This window comes from Alligator mississippiensis, chromosome 1 (assembly GCF_030867095.1).
Source record: "Alligator mississippiensis isolate rAllMis1 chromosome 1, rAllMis1, whole genome shotgun sequence".
NCBI classification, from domain to species: Eukaryota; Metazoa; Chordata; order Crocodylia; family Alligatoridae; genus Alligator; species Alligator mississippiensis.
In genome coordinates this window covers 234088799-234110027 of record NC_081824.1, presented here as the reverse complement: position 1 = coordinate 234110027, position 21229 = coordinate 234088799, and the positions used below count along the sequence as shown (strand labels likewise).

Here is a 21229-nt window from a genome sequence, read left to right as displayed (position 1 = left end):
TAATTGCCTGGATTATAAACCTCCCCTCCCCTGAGATACGCTGAGTGGAGTACTGTACTTTCCTTCCTTGCATGTGTTTGCCTGTTTTATGTCATACCATAGTGGCAGGCACATTATAAATAGCTAGGTAAGTAAGAAAAAGGAGAGCACAGGTGCTGGATTTGCGTGTAAACTCCTGCCTATGGCACAATGTCATTTGAGTGGTTGTGTAATGTAAATACAGTCTATGCTAAATGGTTAGCACAGTGTCTCATCTCCCTATCGAATAACATTTTTGGGTCTGATTCCTTCTCATGCGGTTTATAAGCACCCAGGAGCTCCACAGGTTTGCAGTATTACAGATTACTGCTGAACCTTGCCTTTTGGATATACCCTTGGATAGTAGGGGAAGAACAAGTCAAGGTATAGAAATCATCCTGAACAATTTACACCCAGATAGTAAGCATTGCCCTGAGCAGGGTGAAAGGGCTGGCGATAGCTTGCAAGCCTGTCAGTAAGCAAGCACAGCAGCAGCCTGGGGGAGATTGGAGTAAATTGGGAGGATGATGAAGGGTTGAGAGATTGTGGTGATGGGAGAGAATGCAATGCAGTGGTGTGCAATCCTTTGGACCAGCAGCCTGGCTGAATAGTGAAATCTTGGTGTGCAGGCTGGATCCTGTGCAGATCTGGTGTGTAGCATCGGCCTGTGGGTGTGACCAGCAGCCCAGCCTGACAGCTACACACCAGCCTGGCCTTGCATATGCCCGATCTAGTATCCAGACCTGTGTCATCTGGCCTGTGAGCTCCCCATGGGGTGGGAAATGTGGCCTCTGTCCCCTGCCCTACCCTTCTTCCCTCTGCCACACTTCCAGGCCGGTGGGTTGCCCTGAGGGCCAGATGACATGGCACCATGCCCAGAGTTGGAATCACACTTTGACTCTTGCGGGGTCTGCAAAAAAAATTAAATCAGTTTATTGATGAACAAGTCTACCAAAGTGAAAGAGTAGTGTGATTGGAGACCCCCCAGGCTATAATTTTCAAATCTTACTGGGGGGGTCTTGCCTCGTATGGGGGACTCAGTGCTCTCACCCTACCCCCCCTTAACTCACACCCTGTCCACTCCCAGAGCCTGCTTCCCACTGGTGCAGCATGGGTGAGGCGGGGGGGTGTACAGGGATGCCTGTGGGATAGTGGCAGACAAGCTTCTTTGGGTGGATGTGATGTGTTTTATTACACTGAGCTGTTGGGAAAAAGTTCTTGCAAGCTTTTGGGCACAAGCCTCCTTCTTCAGGCACAGGGAGCCTCTGCTGTCCATTCTCCAGGGCATGAAAGAGGGCTGGTGGGAAGGCTTCAAGGGTGCTGGAGTGAGGTAGGGAAGCGCCTGGCAGAGGAGGGCAGGGGAGCTGCACAGGGATGCCTGGGGATGGTGGCACACAAGCTTCTTTGGGTGGATGTGATATGTTGTATTAGACGGAGTTGTTGGGAAAAAGTTCTTGTAAGCTTTTGGGCACAGGGAGCCCCCGCAAGGCATGAAAGCCGGGGCACGGCGGGGAGGCTTCAAGGGCGCAGTGGGCAGAGGAGCGGGGAAGCGGACTGGAAGCCGGAGCCAGGCCGAGGAGGAGCGGAGGAGAGCGCCCGGGCGGGGCGGGGCGGGGCAGGCCGCGGGCGCGCGGGGCGGGCTGTGACGGCAGCTCGGGGCGCAGAGCGGACTGGGCAGCTCGGCCCATGGCGGCGGCGGTGAGGGCTGCGGCGCGGGGCCGGCGGCTGGGCGCGCTGTGCCGGGGGCTGAGCGCCTCCCTGCCTGCGGCGAGCTACGCGGAGCTGCGGGCGCGGGCGGCGCGGGACCCGGCCGCCTTCTGGGGGCAGCAGGCGCGGGCGGCGCTGCGCTGGGACACGCCGTACAGCGCCGCCCGCCGCCCGGCGCCCGGGCCCGGCGCCACCCGCTGGTTCCTGGGCGGCCGCCTCAACGTGGCTGGTGAGTGCCGCCCCGCCTGCCCCGGCCCCTTCCCCGCCAGTCTGCGCCGAGGGCAGGGGGCCGGGGAGGCAGCGCCCAGCGCACCTCGTGCAGGGCAGCGCCCGGCTCGGCGCGAAGTGCGTGCGCAGGCTCCGCTGGGGGCACGGGCAGGAGGTGGCACGGGCCACCACGTCGCCGGGCGGGAGACAAGCTGCAGCCGGGCTGGCTCAGGGCCCCGCACAGGGCGTGAGTGAAGGGGGAGCTCGGGGGCTGAGCGCCCACCCCCTTAAGAGACGAGCCCCCCTCCGAGGAGACCAGCGGGCGCGGAAGGTCTGCCAGCAGAACCGGAGCTGCAAGGCTGTCACCTGCACGGAGCACACCCGGCGCCACACCGTGCCCGTCACAGGTGTGGGCCATGTGCTGAAGTGCCGGGGTCGCGCCTTATTCCGCTTTAGTGGCCAAACTCTCAATCCCTAAACCTTGGCACAACAACTGCCATGCCTCCCGCTCCCCTCCCTTCAGTGGTGCACAGGAGACTGGTGCCACCCTAGTCAGGGGGAGCACGTACCCCCCTGCAGCAACCTGAGTGGCGACCATCACCTGAGCAGTGAGCACAGCTTGTCAGGAGGTGTACGTGCATCCTTGTGCACCCACTGCGCGTTGCCACTGCTGAGTGGTGCCAACTTCTCACACTGTATCAGGCTGCTGCAAGTGGGGTGGGGGAGTGCAGGCCAAGGCCAAGCCATGTTTGACATGGACTGGACTGCAGTGCCCAGTTGGCTGCCTGCCACATGTGCCACATAAGGGGAACTGCTGAGCAGGTTGGGGCAGGCGTGCCTGTCTGCCTGGTTGCCAGGCTGGAGTACCTCACAACTGAGATCCTGGAGCTGGTGGCAATGTGGCGCAAGATAACAAGCAGCTTAGATATTAGGAGAAACTGTCTCACTAGAAGGGTAGTAAAGCACTGGAACAGGTTCCCCAGAGAGGTTGGAAAGTCTCTATCCTTGGAGGTTTTTAAGACCCAAGTAGACAAAGCCCTGGCCAAGAAGACGTAGCTGGGGCTGGTCCTGTTTGAGCAGGAGGTTGGACTAGATGACATCCTGAGGTCCTTTCTAGCCCTCATTTTCTATGATTTCATGATTGTAAGGCGCATGCCATCCTCCACACCACCCAGCACTGGCCACCCACCACAAGAAGGCGCTCAAGAAGCTGCTAGCCAAAGTGCTGATCACATAGGGTGGCATCGTGCCCAGCATCCAGGCAGTGCTGTTGCCCAAGAAGACTGAGAGCCACAAACTCAAGGCCAAGTAAAGCCAGCCAGGAAGAGACGATCTGTCCTTTCACCTTCTAAACAGAATCCTGTCTGCTCAGCTCCCGGTCAGCCCCTTGTCAAGCTCCTCTGTTTTCTTCTTCTGCTGACTTGCAAGGCGCTCTGCCTTCTCTTCCCCCTAAACACACATCCCAAAGCAAGAGCAGATCCAGTATTTTTCTGACAGTGGGTTGTGGGAGCAGTGACAGGCGCTACATGGATGGATGCATCCCAGCTCCCTCACCCCAGGCAGACAGACTGTGGGAGCAGCAGTGGGGACTTTTTATTAAGTCTCAAATCAGGTAAGACTTTCATTCCCCATCCCTGCTTCCCCTCCTCCAGTTCTCACTACCCTCCTACCCTCCCCCTTCCCCTTCATCCACAGCAGCATGTCCCCTCCCTCTCCTTCCTTTTGCCTTTTCCTCCACCTGCCACTGCTACTGTCTCAGGATGATGAGAGGTGGATCCTAAGCAGCTCCTGTTCCTGGCTCAGCAGAGGACAGGATCTCCTTTCTGCCCAGTCCTCGGGGCTTTCTTCCACCATTACTTTTCCCTGCTGAGCCTGGCTGCGGATGGAGGCTCTGGAGCCCCTTCCCCAGCAGCCCTCTCAAACCACAACTCTCCCAATTCATGTCACAGTGGGGAGGGGTTCGAGGGCCGCTCCAGCTGCGCTCAGCAGAGGATGGTGGCAGGCAAGCTGGACAGCTGCACTTGCTCCTGTGCAATCAGGCAGAGGAGAAACCTTGTGTTGCTGCTGCTGTCCCTGACTGGAGCAAGCAGGAGCAGCTCTGGATTCCCCTGAGTCAGTTGGGGACAGTGGCAGCAGCAGGGTTCCTGTGCTGCTGAGAATGGAGGGGAAGGAAGGGGGTGCCCAGAGTGGGGGATGGGATTTTAACTTGATTTTGGACTTAAAAATTCCCCAGCAGTGCTCCTGGTGCAGTCCAAAAAGGCGTGTGTGTCTGCACTACCGAACCTCCTTTAGATTCACCCCTGCCCCTAAGTCCCGTATCTTCCCTACATCCCATTCCTTTTCAGGTCCCCTTAGCCTATTGCCTTTGAGTCCCCCATTGTACCATAGTCATAGCTCTACTCTCCAGTCTTTTAGCTTCTTCTGATACACGTACCCTGTTCTGAGTGCCCCCCCCACAAATATTGTTGCTTGTACTTAAGACTTATTTCACCTGCCCGCATTCCTTCTGTGTTTTTAATTTCTCCCTTCACAAGCAACTTAGGGGATGGGCTTTTTGCGGTGAGTGGATTGGCAGAAAAGGAGTCATAACTCCATAAAGCCCTGCTTGTGCCACGTGAACAAACACTTCCTCTGCTCTCAGCAGGCAAGAGGTGGGGTGGGGATATGCCAGAAGTTAGATTTTTTTTTCCCTCGAGTCCGTTGTTTTTTTTTAATCTTACCATAATTTCCCTAGTTGATAATAGCTTTGCTGCTTGACATGTTCCATCCCCTGGGACTGTAATCAGAGCCAAGCAGGAGTGGAGTTGCCAGTATTTGTTGGAAGAACTTCACAGTAACACAATTGCTGCAGGAAATGACGAAGGGGGTTAAGTAGGCAGCCCTCTTTCTGATGCTGCTGGAGCTCTGTCATTTTTTTTTTGGCTAGTCTTTAAGAGTGCACATTGGCTGTGTAGCACATGCTTGAATGTCAAGCCTGGGTGGAGAGTGCACAGAGAATGAAACCAATCCCACTGTAATATTTGCACATGAACTTGGGCAAATTGCTTAATTTTTCTGGGTCTCAGTCCATTCATTTGTACAACAGGGCTATTCATATGTGCAAAATACTTAGAAACCTTCAAATGGAAAAGGGCCTATCATTAGATATTTTTGAGAGATAGAAAAACTGAAGATGTGTTAACTCTGAGTGACTTTTGCTGGAGATTGGAGGAATAGTGGAACAGACCTTAGATTGTGAGCAAAAAAGTTTGTTTCAGATCGTAAATCTGACAACCTTGTATAAATCTTTGCTTCAACAGTCTCCTTTGTAAAATAGGGTTACAGATTGCTTTGTGCAGATTGCTTTGAAGCTTACAGATGAAAATGTATTTCCATTTTAATTTGAAAGTATTATCATCTTATGTTTTTCATTTGATTTGTTATTTTTTGACAGCTGCTTGAAACTAGGTGGGCGTGGTACTGAGCCACTGGAGCAATAAGAACTGGTTTTATTATTTCATCTCTACCCTTGCCCCTCACAGCCACCTCTGCAAGTGTATAAAGGACCTGTTTGCTGGGGTTGTAAGCACAGGAGAGGAGGCAGATGTCCTGTAGCGCTGCTTGTATTTGCCGAGCAGAGCATTCTCTTGCCTTCTGAGTTTGTTGCTGCACAGCTTGGAATTTCCTTTTTTTATTAAACTTTCAGTGAAGATCAGGAAATTCAGTTAAAAGGGATATAGCTGTTAACATTACATCAGAAACAAGAAGAGGCAAAGTTCAAGTTGTGTATGCAGCTGCAACTTCTTCCTCTTTTGTATAGGCATTGTGAGGTAGTGTCTTACCACTTCCTCACACAGTATCTCACATAATGCAGGCTCACATCCAACACTTCTGTAAAAAAAACTGTAGCTGATGTATATATTTTATCTTCCCATTTAAGAAGTTCTCTGAAAGATGCTGGAGCCCTTTTGAGATTGCCGCTAAACTGAGATAGATGGATGGATGAGTGCATTGGGTTTCATGGTCTAGTTCAGGGGTTTTCAACCCTTTTTGGTTGGGGTACCCCCGGTGGCTAGTTGATCTAGTTTATGTTAGATCATCCTGCTTTTTATACCTGCCGAGTTTGCCTTTGGTAACTGTGACAGGGGTCCATCCCCAGGCCTGTCCCTCTGTCTCCGGGCTACCCACCCACCTATCTTGCCTGCCATGCTTTGACGGAACAATAATTATGGTGTTACTCAGGCGAGAGGCTGCCCATTTACTACTCCAATGCTAGGGGTCCCTATCCACTGCTCCAAACCTCCCCTACATGGTGGCCCATGCCTCACAGATGGTAAATAACTGTTGACCTGCACCCAAGAGCATTGGGTCGGCTCACTCCCTGTCGCTGTGCCCCCTGGCGGGGATCTGCCCCCTGTCTCTGCGCCTCCTGGCACTGCACCCCCTGGCACTGGGGTCTGATCGCCCCCCTGTCACTGCACCCCCTGGCGCTGGGGTCTGATCACCCGCCTGTCGCTGCACCCACCTCTGGCTCTGAGGTTTTTGCACAGTAGTGTACTCCAATGAGGCCTCCTCCTCCCCAAATAGCCTCAGTCTGGTGCACCAGATACAACAATAACATAAATATGAGGCCCTGGGCTATAACATAATACAGGTCATAAAAGCCACACTGTGGTTCCTTAAAACCCCAAACAGTTCCTCGTGCATTGAGCACCACCCCAACTCTGGGTACCTTATAGACTCCTAGAGCACATTGGCCACAGCAACACTGGCCAGCAGCCACAGCATTCTTGGGTAGTTCTGCTGTGCAGGAGCTCTCTTCCTCTGGCTGCTTGCCAGAGACCTCCTCCTGCCAGCCTCAGCCCTGGGGCTTATATGTGCCCAGAGGCCTATCCCCTTCCTGTCAGCTGACCAGCTTGGGTGGTTGGGCTATTAATCCCTACCCTCCTGGTGCCTGTTGTTCCTGTAGACTCCGGTCTTAAAGGGACAGCTCTGCCTCTTAGTAACAGGGCTAGGGTTCCCTGTTACAGTACCCTTTCTAGAAATTGATTCTTCAGATCATTCTTGAATAGTGTGCTCTCCATTGGCTGGTTGCTGTTTGTTTTGTAGAGGTTGCCACACTTCAGGGATGCTAAGTGCTTTTGAACACCTGCCCAAAGATGTTCCAAGACACACAGACAATATAACTATATTTTAATTTTTCGAGACAATGAAGATGTCAGCAGCTTCAGCCTGTTTTCTGCTTCAAATGAGATGCTGCCTTCTGGTTTTCCCAGCCTCTGCTTGCACTGCATGGTGTTGGGGAGGTGGGTGGGGCTGCTCCCACCTAGTGTCTCCCAGGCTGCCATGTGGTGCAGGGTGGGCAGGTGGGCAGGGCTGCTTCTGCCCGGGGTTGCCCGCTGTGCCAACAGAGACCAGCACTAGAGCCTCCGGCAGCACTGCCCACCAGCAGAGGCTGTGGCCCAAGCGTGGCTTGCCCAGGTCCTGCTGCATGGTGCCACCACCTGTGCCACCTACTTGCAGGCTGGATAAAATCAATTGGCAGGCCAGATCTGGCTCATAGGCCATATTTTGCCCACCCCTGGCCTAACTACTAAACTACAGAGGCAGGCTCCCCCTTGGACTGTCTCTTCCTGGGTCTATGAAGCTTGATTTTCTTTCTGCCTAGTGGCCCAGTTTCAACAAGAGAGAGGGATGCGGATTGTCCTCTCCCCAGGTTATTAAGTACCTTGCTGGCTGGTGGCCAAGGCAGTCACTTGGGAGGTGGGAGATATGAGTTTGAGTCCCCTCAGTCTGAGCTCAGTCTGAGCTGGGCATTGAGTCTATGTCCTACATCTTCTTCAGTACTCCTGTTTGAAAAGGGAGCTCTTCTCAGTACTTTGTAAGAACAGATGAAGGTACCTACCTTTGGGGAAGGGTTCTGGTCAACACTTGGACAGAGGTGCCCCTTGCAGCCCCAATTCAGGTGCCTGAGCTCTGGAGAGGGCTGTGATTTCAGACACGCCTCAGTGTTTTTGCTGGCTGGCTCTCAGTGACCATCCACACAGCCCGCAGGCCTTGCAAGAGAAGCCACTTAGTTTTAATTTGGTATCTAAAACATGAACAGATTGTTAGAAACCAGAAATATTAGAAAGCCATGGATACAATTACAGGATGCTGCAATAGTTTTTTCTGAACACTTTGTCTTTTACCTTTAAAAAAAGCAAACCAAACTTGATTTTTATTGTGGTAGTAATGTAAGAAGAATAGTCAACTGGTGTTCAGTGGTTAAAAAACAAGGTTCCAGGCTCATCCTTTCCTACCTTCTTATTTTGGAAGGCTAAGCTTTTCCCCTGTCCATTTTTTGGGGGCAGGATGTTCTTGTCACATTGCCCAGATAGGGAGCAAACTGAAGTGAATGGGAGATTTCCTTCCCTAGTTGTGCTTGGTATTTTTTCTTTTCATCTCTCCTTTGTGGCAAAAAATGAGGATTTTTCAGGGAATTGCTAAGAATATCATTGAATGGTTTCCCAGTAGACCTGGCAAAACTCCACTGGTTGTGGAAAAAGAAATAGAAAATCTACAGTGAGAGATGTGTGTCTCCAGGGTCAGGCTAAGAACACCATCAGAAAGCACACCCTTTCCATCCCTGCCTGCATTGCACATGTCACATCTGGAAATGAGGCAGCAAAGTTGCCCTACAGGTACCAGTCACCACCTCTTTCAAGCATGCTGGAGACAGAGAGCTGGAGAAGAGCAGCAGGGAGTGCTCCCCTGGGCAGCTTCCTTGCTTCAATTCCAGATTTGGCATGTGGGCAAGGCATGCTTCTCAGTGGTACTTACAAGAGTGCCATAGGAGTGCTGTAGACATCATGCCCTAAGACAGTGGTTCTCAACCTTTTTTGGATCAGGACCTATTTGTAAAAATCAGTGGTTAATCCAGACCCAGTGCCCATCACTCCTGACCTACTGCCCCCAGACCACAGCCCCCTAGTGTGTGGGGCAGGGGGTGGGTATGTGGGGTCCATGGGGGGCCTCAACCAGGCCCTTGCAGGGTAGAACTCTGCCAGCCTACAAGGGAAAAGCCATGGTTTCCCACATTTTTCTCCTTTAAAGGAGAAACCATTTTTAAAGTTTGTTCATACCCTTTTATATATTCTTGTGACCCACTTTTTGGCTGCAACCCACAATTTGAGAAATGGTGCCCTAAGGGACTGTTGGTGTGACCTTCACCCAGTGCCCACTGTAGACAGCGGGAACCTTTCTGTTGGCCTCAGGGCACAATGAATCAGAACCCAAAAGTGCAGGCTACCCTTCTGGCACCAGTTGCTGCAAACTGCAATGGGGCATTTTACCTCTGGAGTGGAGAGACGCATTGTTCCTTGGGTAGAGAGTAGAATACGAAACTTGCTTCAGTCTGCACTGTATCTCATACCTGGGCAGGGTCCTTTAAGCATCCCAGGAAGCTGCCCAGCAGTACATTAGTGAAGGCGAGGTATGATTGCTGTTCAGACTGTTGCCTTGGGGCACTCTCTGTATTGATAGTAAGCCCACCCTGATCAGATGGTCCTATGCTTCCACTTCAACTACTGTTGAAGTCCAGCTACTGTTGAGTGTTTGTCTTTCTTCTGGGTCCTTACCTTTCTTCTGGGTGAGACCTTGGACTGGGATTTATTACAAGTGCTGAGTTGGAGTTAGCAGTTATAACGCAATATGATTTCTGCTGAAAAATAGTACTGGGGGGGAGGGGGGCAAGTGTAATGTTTCCTTTCAACATAAAAGCCGCTGTCCATGTACTACCCTCTGAGCCTTGTTATGGAAGGGAGAAAAGCCACAGAGAAAAGAGCAGTGGGGGAGTGAGGGGACATGTCACTGAGTGGGATTCTCCCTTCCAGAAAACTGTGGGTGATTCACTTACAATCAGGGAAGGATTAAGGTTGCTAAGCCTCAGTTCAGCAATCCATTTCTATTCAGCAGTCCATTTATATCTATTAGGCTCCAGCTGAGCAAGGTGGGTGCTTGACACAGCAGTAGCTCCTTTTCAAAGCTGTCAGTCCCATTGGTAAGTTGGACTGCTGCTGGGAGTGTTGCTGCTGCTGGCATTGCCATAGAGCCACTGTGGGTGTTGCAAGGTACTTGAGTGTGTGTTCTGCAGTTTGGGGGCAAGGTTTCCTACAGGTGTTTGTCCCTCCCTTTCTTCATCTACCCTTGCCTTCTCTCTCTCTTCTGTTAGAGTTTTAGCTCATTTCCAGAGGGGACCTTTTAGAAATAACCTTCTGTGCTGTACTAAGTGGCAGTTGGTTTCTGAGCCTCGTTGCGAGGTACAACACTTTCTCACAGCAGACTTAACTGAGTGCTGATGGACAAAGGAGTGCCTATAATAAATTCTCCTGCATTCTTCCAAGATGAGGAGAGGCAGCAATGTGAAAAATATGGTACTTTGCTTTACATTTGTATTAGAGTGTTTCTGCAAGCATTTCAAGGTAGAGGAGGGATACCATTCTCTGAATACCTTTTAAACTGTTTTTCCCCGAGACTGTTTGTGATATGGGAGGTTGTTTTAATGGCTAAAGCAACCTAAGCTTCCTTTAATGATGTGCAGTCACCCAGATTCCCTGATTTCACTGAGGATAGCATCTTTTGTCCATAAAACAGGGACTGGTCCTCCTCCTATTTGTACCAGCATAACTTAAGACCAAGTAAAGAGTGAAATCTGGCCCATGAATGGTATTCCATTCCTGGTGCAAAAAAAAAGCAAGCAAACAAACCCCAAAACAAATAGGGATGGCACAGTGCTCAGCTTTCACCAGTCTTGATTTATCTGGAAGAAGCCATTTGTTTAATCACAGATATTAACAGCTTCCAGAAAGATATATGTGATATTGTGCACATATTTTGAAAAGTTATCATTTACATCAGGTGTCATAAAGTGTTGTATATGGCTGGTTTGCAATGGAGCTGTGGGAGTAAAGCAGCTGCATTTAAAACCACTTAATTAGCTTCTTAACCTTAGTTTAGACACCTCGTTAATATCTAACAAATTGAAAGCTGGTTAATGTACACAGTAACTCCTTCATTGTAAAGTGCCCTTCAGTGTACTTGATAAAACATTCTGCGTACACTATTGCTAGAGATTACAAACAGTGATTATATATAGAGAAAGTGCAAAATGAAAAAAATACATGCATCTCTTGCTCTCCATTACCTCCTAACATATGCTAGTGTAATTGTACAAATAAGTTAGTAAAGTTGAGCTGAAGATTTGTTTTAGTTAAGTCTTCATCTCATCTCAACCCTCAACATAGTAGTACCCTTTTCATACAAAATGTTCTACATCTTGTGCATGGTCCCACTAGGGGGAATGCCATACTGGATCTGGTATTGGTGACGGGAGATGACATGATAGGGGACCTCCAGATCGGTAGCCATTTGGGAGACAGTGATCACCTTATATTAGAATTCAACATAAGACGGCGAGTGGGTAAGGTAACTAGTAGGGTGAAAGTACTAGACTTTAGGAAAGCTGATCTCAATGCACTCAGGCGATTAGTCAAGGAAGCACTGCAGAGTAGGAGTTTTGATGGGATAGGAGCCCAAGAAGGGTGGCTGTGCCTAAAGGAAACGATTCTTCGGGCACAAAGCATGACGATCCCCGAGCGAGGCAAAAGAGGGAAAGGGGCCAGGAGGCTTCCATGGCTGACCAGAGAAATCCAGGGCAGCCTAAGGGCCAAAAGGGGAGCACATAAAAAGTGGAAACAGGGTGAGATCACTAAAGATGAATATACCTCCTCTGCTCGTGCTTGTAGGGAGGCAGTTAGGCGGGCCAAGGCTACCATGGAGCTGAGGATGGCAACCCAAGTAAAGGACAACAAGAAATTGTTTTTTAGATATATAGGGAGTAAAAGGAAGGCCCAGGGAGGAATAGGACCGCTGCTAAATGGGCAGAAACAATTGGTGACAGACAGGGGGGACAAGGCTGAACTCCTCAACGAGTTCTTTGCCTCAGTGTTCCTAAGCGAGGGGCACGACAAGTCTCTCACTGGGGTTGTAGAGAGGCAGCAGCAAGGCGCCAGACTTCCATACGTAGATCCTGAGGTGGTGCAGAGTCACTTGGAGGAACTGGATGCCTTTAAGTCGGCAGGCCCAGATGGGCTCCATCCGAGGGTGCTGAAGGCACTGGCTGACGTCATTGCAGAGCCACTGGCGGGAATATTCGAACGCTCATGGCGCACGGGCCAAATCCCAGAAGACTGGAAAAGGGCTAACGTGGTCCCCATTTTCAAAAAGGGGAGGAAGGAGGACCCGGGCAATTATAGGCCGGTCAGTCTCACCTCCATCCTTGGTAAAGTCTTTGAAAAAATTATCAAGGCTCACATTTGTGAGAGCCCGGCAGGGCAAATTATGCTGAGGGGAAACCAGCATGGGTTTGTGGCGGGCAGATCGTGCCTGACCAACCTAGTCTCTTTCTATGACCAGGTTACGAAACGCCTGGACACAGGAGGAGGGGCGGATGTCGTATACTTAGACTTCAGGAAGGCCTTCGATACGGTATCCCACCCCATACTGGTGAACAAGTTAAGAGGCTGTGATGTGGATGACTGCACGGTCCGGTGGGAGGCAAATTGGCTAGAGGGTCGCACCCAAAGAGTCGTGGTAGATGGGTCGGTCTCGACCTGGAAGGGTGTGGGCAGTGGGGTCCTGCAGGGCTCGGTCCTTGGACCGATACTCTTTAATGTCTTCATCAGCGACTTGGACGAGGGAGTCAAATGTACTCTGTCCAAGTTTGCAGACGACACAAAGCTATGGGGAGAAGTGGACACGCCGGAGGGCAGGGAACAGCTGCAGGCAGACCTGGATAGGTTGCACAAGTGGGCAGAAAACAACAGGATGCAGTTCAACAAGGAGAAATGCAAAGTGCTGCACCTAGGGAGGAAAAATGTCCAGCACACCTACAGCCTAGGGAATGACCTGCTGGGTGGCACAGAGGTGGAAAGGGATCTTGGAGTCCTAGTGGACTCCAGGATGAACATGAGCCGGCAGTGTGACGAAGCCATCAGAAAAGCCAATGGCACTTTATCGTGCATCAGCAGATGCATGACGAATAGGTCCAGGGAGGTGATACTTCCCCTCTATAGAGCGTTGGTCAGACCGCAGTTGGAGTACTGCGTGCAACTCTGGGCGCCACACTTCAAGAAGGATGCGGATAACCTGGAGAGGGTACAGAGAAGGGCAACTCGTATGGTCAAGGGCCTGCAGACCAAGCCCTACGAGGAGAGACTAGAGAAACTGGACCTTTTCAGCTTCCGCAAGAGAAGGTTGAGAGGCGACCTTGTGGCTGCCTATAAGTTCATCACGGGGGCACAGAAGGGAATTGGTGAGGATTTATTCACCAAGGCGCCCCCAGGGGTTACAAGAAACAATGGCCATAAGCTAGCAGAGAGCAGATTCAGATTGGACATTAGGAAGAACTTCTTCACAGTTCGAGTGGCCAAGGTCTGGAATGGGCTCCCAAGGGAGGTGGTGCTCTCCCCTACCCTGGGGGTCTTCAAGAGGAGGTTAGACGAGTATCTAGCTGGGGTCATTTAGACCCAGCACTCTTTCCTGCTTATGCAGGGGGTCGGACTTGATGATCTATTGAGGTCCCTTCCGACCCTAACATCTATGAATCTATGAATCTATGAATATGAATCTATGAATCTATCTCCAAAAAAGCTAATTGTTGAAAAGTCTAGAAAAAAACAGGAAGGAACCCAGCTACTTCCTGCTGGTATAGAATTCATCAGACTATATTTAGAAAAGTCTGAAAGTAATTTTAAGTGTTGCTGTCCATACACATAAAATCAGCTCTGTAGGAGAGTAGGCGAAGCCACAGCTGATGAGAATGTGAAAGTTATCCAGTTCTGTGCTCCTGGATTACTGAATTAGAGGGCATGCAGGGTAAAACAAACATTTGGATTGTTTTACAGAGACAGGCTGTGTGGCTTTAAGGGCTATGTAAAGTGAAACACCCAAAGCAGGGAGGTGAATAACCATACATGTTGAGACAGACCAAGCGTGTGTGTGTTATTTTTTTCTAGGTTGACCAGTGGCCAGCTTCTGTTCGCAGACAGTTCCTCCTTCTCCTTGCTGCTGTTTTGTGACTCCATCTTAAGGCTAAGATGGTGGTGTGTCACAAAAATAGGTAGATGAATAACTGGGTTTTCAGGACTTAGGCAGGGTGGAATAGAATATGCCTAATAACTGGAAGTGTCCCTTGGATATCTTGCCACTAGGAGTTGTTTTCACCCTTACGCGCCATATGGTAAAATTGATAGAAAAATCTATATTAAGATTGGCTACAGAACCATATCATTACAAAACTGGTACACACCTCTGGTGACATAACTGGTAGCAGGCAGTTTGGGTATGTCTGTTTGGAAATGCAGAGAGCCAGTTCTTAGCTGCTGAAAACTGGCACAGCTCCTTTGAAGTCAGGGATGCTGCTCTCATTTAGTCTTGCTGAGGACTTGGCCTATGAACTCTCCCAAGGACACTTTTCTGTAAACAGTTTTAATTCATTGTGAAGCATTAAATATAGTGTGTCACCATGTATACTTAAGACTAAAACATTCCAAGCCACAGAGATGATTAGATGTCTCTTTCACTAACTTCTAATGTTTCACTTTGCCTGCATGTATGACTGGAAAGCTGTTAGCCAAACAAATTGCAAATACAGGTCCCTTTTGTGTGAACACAAAACAAAATCTTTTGTTCAATGCTTGTTTTCACACAGTAAACTGCTTAGACCAGCATGTCCAGCAATCTCCAGACAGAGTGGCTTTGATCTGGGAGAAGGATGAGCCTGGCACCGAAGTGAAAATCACATACAGGTATGACACAGATTACTTTAAAGTATGTCTGGCATAGCAATATGGCATTTTCACTGCCTGGGTGGAGAGCTGCTACTCTGAGAAATTACCTACTTGCCTTGATGTGTGTGCGGGGAGGTGGAGGAGGGTGGGTAGTAGCTTAACTAATGTTGAATGAGGGGGGCACAAGCTCCAGGTACCAACTAAGGGAGGGGGTTCCAGAATGGAGGTGGGGGTGCCTCTTGGGGTGGGCACCCTGCAGGGGCACTAGGAGCTGGAGGTATTATCCTACATTTGACAACTACAGTGATTGCTTCTTTCTAACACTCCACTGCACAGAGGTGTAGCCATTTATTTGCCTAGAAATGAGGCCCTGTGTGGGGTTTATCAGCAGTCTGGAGAGGACTAGATAGCCCCCTGTCCTTGGTGCTGGCAGCTGATTATGTCTATCACCTCACCAGGATGGGTGTGGCTGGGCTCCCTGCACTTCTCCCTGCTCTTCTGCCCTCATCCAAGAACAAGCTTACTCAAACCTGAGCTAGTAAAGGTGAGCTGCTCGGCTGGTGTAAGTTATGTTAATTGAACCAGGCAGATTTGCACCAGATTAAGACCTGGCTGTAAATTTCTGCTGCGCTTTAAGGAGATCTGCTATAATGAATTTCTGCTTGAGTGGAGGCTTTCAAGGATCAAAAGGGTTGGCTTTTAATTTTCCATAGTATATTTTCAAAACTGTCCATTTTCTTCTTTGTCCTATTGACAAAGCAGGGGTATTCCCAGAAGCCAGGCAGAACTGGGGTGTTCTCATTGCTATTTCTAACTGAACTAGAACCAGAAATAGGGGCACTCCATCAGTCAGAGTGCAGAGTTACTATCAGACTGCTACTCCTCTGGTGTGCAATGGGCTAATGTGATGTCCATAGCCCCACTGCTGGAGATGGGACACATTGTTCTCTTTTGTTAGCTGCTCTGTGTTTCATTTCTCCAATTTTAAATTGGGAGTAATAATATTAGCCTGCCATGTACAGCTTATGTTTTCCTTTTTTTTCCAACACTGCTTTATTGTGAGTAATAAGGACAGGGGAAGATTCAAGCTTCACTAATGGCAAAATGTGAATTTCACTTTCATCTTAATTTCTTTGGATGGTAGCAAATGTCCTGGTTATCTGTGCAGGCCAAAACAAATGGTCTTGGTTTTGAAGTATCTTTCATTTGAGTCCTCAGTTGCACCACTAGTTGTGTCCAATTGATTGCAAGAGAAGGAAGGGTCAAAAGAGTTATTTGTAGCTCTTGTCTACACCAGCATCATCTCCAGTATAGCTTAGAGTAGCCTCAAGACAGCAATCAGGCGGTAACATTTATAAGCATCTTTATTGGCCTCATTACAGGGTAACTGCAACACAAGGACAGTATGGTAAGGATCTTTGCTAGACAAACTGGCTTGGATTTGTATTCTTTGGTGTCATTGTCATGATATAATGTAGCCAGAACCTAAGAGACACCTCTAGTCAAGAGCAATAAGGTTCCTTGGGGTACAAAGGGGTGGACAAGTGCCCCTGTGATGCCCTCTCCTCTCAGCTTTGGACATTGAGGTGTGCTGGGGTCTAGTGGCCTCTCTGGAATGCTTTGTGTTAGTGTCAGATTGTTCAGATTCAGAATCTAAGTAGCTACTCCCAGATTAGCTGCAAAGCCTGAATGCTGGCCTAGGCCTGGGAGTGCACAAAGGAGGTTTAATATTATCTTAGTTCCCCTTTCAGCTGTGTTCCCTGAGATGTGCTACTTGGATCTGGCCATATGATTGGACTCTTTCAAGGAGAAACCAGCCTGAGTTCTTTTCCTATTAACAGGGGAGACCCAGTATTTCAGGTACCATATTGTGCCAAAAAGTGGTGTCTTCAGGAGGACATATTTCCAGCTTCCAAACTTGTGACTGGAAGCAGCTTGGAAACAAGCTGCTTGCCACTGAAAAAAGAATCAATTTTTATCTGGTATAAAAAAGACAGCATACTGAATAAACTGAAGTGTGGCATTGGCAGGAAGGAGAACATGATGAATGCTGTTTTTTAGTGTGAGAAAAAAATAAGATAAATTTCCCCATTTTTGTCTAATTTCACTGGAGTTTTGTAATCACTAATTAGGCAACACATTTTCCATTAATCTTTTTTTGTTGTTGTTTTTCCTTGTCTCTGACTTGCTCTGTGATGAGTAGAATCTGTAAGCATGCACAAAAGATGTAGCTATATCCTGTTGAAATGATCTCCAAAAGGCTTGATTAATCTCCAAAAGTGCTCTCAAAAGCTCCTTCAGATACAGATTGTTTTCCTCTACAGTGTTTTGGTGGGTGACTATGCCTTCCAGAACACATTTCTAATGGCTGGGGCACTGCAGACATGCTGCATACAATATTTTTGAGGGGAGAGAGCTTTCTCTGAGCTTACTTCTCTATGCATGCACCACTTAAAGGGGTGTAACTTTGCTTGAAGTTGTACAGTCAACTTAGAGCAGTGTGTGTGAGAAGAGAACCAAGCACTTTGTTTCAAAATTGCCTCCTTTTAGGACCCCCTTGGATCATATTTGTAAAGGTTTTAAGATGCCTAAAGAAGTAGAGAGGCGTCTAGTGGGGCCCCTATAAGTACCAAACTTCCACTGAAATTAAGGTTTGCTGGAAACTTTTTGCATTTACTTACTGGCTTGACAAAACTTTCATTTGGAAATGTGCTGTGGGTCCAGGATCGCGTTTCTGGGGATTAGTGGGGAAGAGAGAGATGCGCACAGCAGGAGACAGATTTGGGGTTCTCCAGGCTAATGTTCTGGTTCTTACTCTCTCTGGTTCAGAGCAGGAATCTGAGCTAGGATTTTTCACATCTGCTGCAAGTGTCCTGACTACTATGTTGTTGCCTGTTGGGTAGCGGTGGTTATTGCTCTATCACTTTTTGTGTAAACTTTTGAAAGGTTTTGTTTTCATTCTGGTGCAGAGCAAACAGATGTCAAAACCTTGACATTTTCTGAGAAATTGAATCTTTGTTTTCCAGCTAGCCCTAATTGCAGTGATAGGTGTAAAAGGTAGCTTTAAATCACTTGTCTGGGAGGTGGGGGGTAACCAGTGCACCATTCTTGGGGGCTGACTTGTTGGGGAGGGACACAAAAAAAGCAGCTGCTGATGCTGTTTCCCAGTTATCATGCAGCTGCCAGCAGCCTTGCTGCAGCAGCTGTCCCATGCACTGCTGTTGCCCAGGGTACAGAACTGCCCAGTGGCACCCCTTGCTGCCAGCCATGTTTGGATGATCTCCTGATACATGTTAGAGCTGCTGAAAGGATGCCATAATTTACATGCACTATAGATAGGGGTTAATATAACAGCTGGGGAACACAAAGGACCTTACCACATCCCAAAATGGTTCACAGGGTAAAAGAGATGGCATAGAAGTCATTATGCCAGCTGTGTCCCACCCAGTGAATGTTTTACCAAAGGTGACCCTTCCAGGGTCACTGTAGGGCTCCATGATACCTCAGTGCAGATTGGCTATGAAATGATCGGTGCCAAAGTGAAATTTAGTCCTGATCTCAAGACTAGTCATACTCTTTAATCTGGGTCTGCTCCCTGTTGAAAGAATGTGGCTCTGCTGAGGGAAAGCCAGTGAAAATGTAGCCCTGTTTTATAAGATTTGGTTGTATTGTGATCACTGGCAAGAGCCTTAGCAATGGGTACAACCATAAGCTTTATTGTTCTGGCACTGACTTTCTCACTAACCTTGGGCAAGTCCATTAACCTTTGTTTTGATTTCTCTGACAGACAGGTCAGGACAATAATACCAACTCTGTACTGGGAATACAGAGTGCCTGAAGATGGAAGTGATGTGTACTTGTTGTTCTGTGGTAGAAGCATTATAAACTGAAAGCTCCATTTTGAGATGCTGGACAGGCCTCTGTAGGGGAGTCACAGGATAAAAGCCACTTTCTTCCTCTGCCTCAAGGGGGACCTGCACTCCAATATTCTGCACAGGGCAGAGGGCACACCATGTTACTATTCTGCTTTCTGTGCTGGTATGCAGGTAGGAGTGAGGTGTGAGCACAGCTTTGACTCTGTTTCCATTCCTGTGTGTGGTCCAGTACAATTGAGTCAGTGCAGAAAAGTTCCCTGTGCTAGGAAATGGGGTGCTGCAGATAACTTTGGGGTGCTGGGAACTGAACTGGGGCTCTCAGAATTGCCATGTGATCCTTGCTTTTTTCCTGGGGCACCAGACCTTCCTGAGGTCAGATTACAAAGTGCTAGTCCAGCCCTGATGTTAGCATGTGTTGAAGCCCATCTGAAATAAAGCATTGCTTTACCCTTATTCCCTGTGCTGCTTCTGCTGGCTAGCCAGGTATCACTTAATACTGGACTGTCTGAACGAATCCTGTGAGTCAGGAATGCTGCAGTGAGAGTTATCAGCAAAGCTGTCTTCATGGGACCTGGGCATAAACATTTCTTCCTTGGAAATTAGTTCATATGTCTCCTTATCTGTACAGCAGGCAAAATCAGCCAGCTTTATGCAGTCTATCATCTCTGCCTTTACCTGCTAGTTTTTAATGGGTGTCTATCACCTTGTATGACTTACTGCTATAAAACTTAATTGTCTCTCTGAAGAGGGGACTTAACTCATGCCCAGCGGTTGCTAGGCAGGATGAGCCATCACTGCTGAGCTGTAGGGAGAGCAGTGACATGCAGGGTAAAGAGAGGGAACCAGAGACAGAGAGCTGCAATTAAAATGTAGGACAGGAGTTAAGGGCTTGTCTCCATGGGGAAGTCTTTGCAAGATAGCAAGTATATGAATCTAGAGCACCACAGCTACTCCACGCTAACTCTGTCTCTAACTCTGTCTCTGGACACTCACTCTGCACTGAGGGAATGGAGAGATATCCAATGGAAAGGGGAGGGGGACTTACTCTGAGGTGCATGTATCAGATGATCTGGTGTAACTGCTCTGTGTGTCTGGTCATAACCCATAATCAGGAAAGTTACACTGCAATGATTTACTCTTGAGTGAAAGAGTAAAGATGGAAGATGTTTGCATTTCCCTTAATATGGGCTAGGAACAGACAGATGAAACAGTTACACCATGTTCTGCTGCACTATAGTAAGGCCTTCCTTGCCTTGGTACAGTAGCGTTAAGTGCTTTATCTTTCCATGTCCACAGGGCCTTTTTACAATACCACACACAGGCATTCATGGTGCAGAATAAGAGTGTCCAGAGTGGGTGTTAGTGTGGGATGGCTCTTTAGTAGTAGCTATTTTGTGCTAGCTATTCTGGTCTTTTTCTCTATGCAGACAAGTCCCAAGTGACTTCCCTTTCATTAGTGGGGCTAGTGCCAGGGATGGGCAATTATTTCGGGCGGAGGGCCACTTACTGAGTTTTGGCAAGCCATCGAGGGCCACATGACAGGCAGCCAGGGGCAGATAAATATTCATTTTCTAAATTTTTTAGGGGCCCTATGGGCTGGATAGAATGGCCTGGTGGGCTGCATGTGGCCCACAGGCTGCATTTTGCCCACCCCCGTACTATGGAGATGAGAATCTCAAAGCAGACACAGCACACTGCCTGTCACAGGTACTGAATTGGTTGAGTTGAAGGGCATGTTTTTGCAGCCAAAGGAAGGTGTGAACATAGTTTGCAGAGGAAATGATAGCAGTGAAAATGCTGCAGTGTGGATTTTAGCACAAGCTGACATCCCCAGTATGTAGCCAAGTTCCCTGGAGAGTTTGTTTTCTGGTTCCTAGCACAGGCTGTGCTATTGTGTATTTACTGGTGGTATTAACCTGTTCTAGCCTGACAAACTCAGGAGAGGTATGTCGGTATGTGTTACAATCATAGTTTTACTTTGCTGTGTAGTCATACTCAAACCTAATGAACTCAGCAGCTTAGCATATGTATAAGGCAGTGAGTGAAATTTTGTCAGAGTTGTCCTTGACTGAAAAGGGGTCAGGATTTCCCTCTGTGTTCTCCAATACAATTTTAAAATGTACCAGGTACCACCAGGGAAGGACTTTGTTTCCTCTGTGTAAAAGATTAAAATCATGCATGTATTATAAGTGTCGTCCTGCTAATTGGCTGAATCTTTTTGTTTGGCTTTGGAATGATTCATATATCTAACTGCTTTCCTTTAAACTTGTTTAAAGCAAAGCCACTAGATGACTTGTGGTTTTGAGACTGTTCTTCATAGAAAGGAACTGTAATTAAAACTGGCCAAATAATGTAAAAAATGTCTGAACATTCATTCATTTCCCAGCAAGGAATTGACATAGGCTGTGTTTATACTGCTTTTGTGCTCACTTTCTGCCAACATCAGAGCAATCCAGTTTCCTAGCTTAAGTATTTATGGGAAATGAGTTGCAACACAAATACCAGTATTTGTTCTGGTTCACAGTTTCATAGATTCATAGATTGTAAGGGGCTGGAAGGGACCTTGCAGATCATCGGGTCCAGCCCCCCCGCTCTAGGCAGGAAGACAGATGG

General features: G+C 48.4%; 1 protein-coding gene across 1 annotated transcript in view; it reads left to right on the top strand.

The window, feature by feature from the left end:
* The first annotated feature begins 1685 nt into the window (after window positions 1-1685).
* The window catches only part of ACSS1 (acyl-CoA synthetase short chain family member 1), a 74009-nt gene continuing 54465 nt past the window's right edge, over window positions 1686-21229 (top strand). The window contains exons 1-2 of the mRNA XM_059720263.1: window positions 1686-1954; window positions 14663-14759. Of these exons, the coding sequence (XP_059576246.1) occupies window positions 1705-1954; window positions 14663-14759 (347 nt within the window). The 5' untranslated portion in view covers window positions 1686-1704. The remainder of the gene's footprint in view (window positions 1955-14662; window positions 14760-21229) is intronic.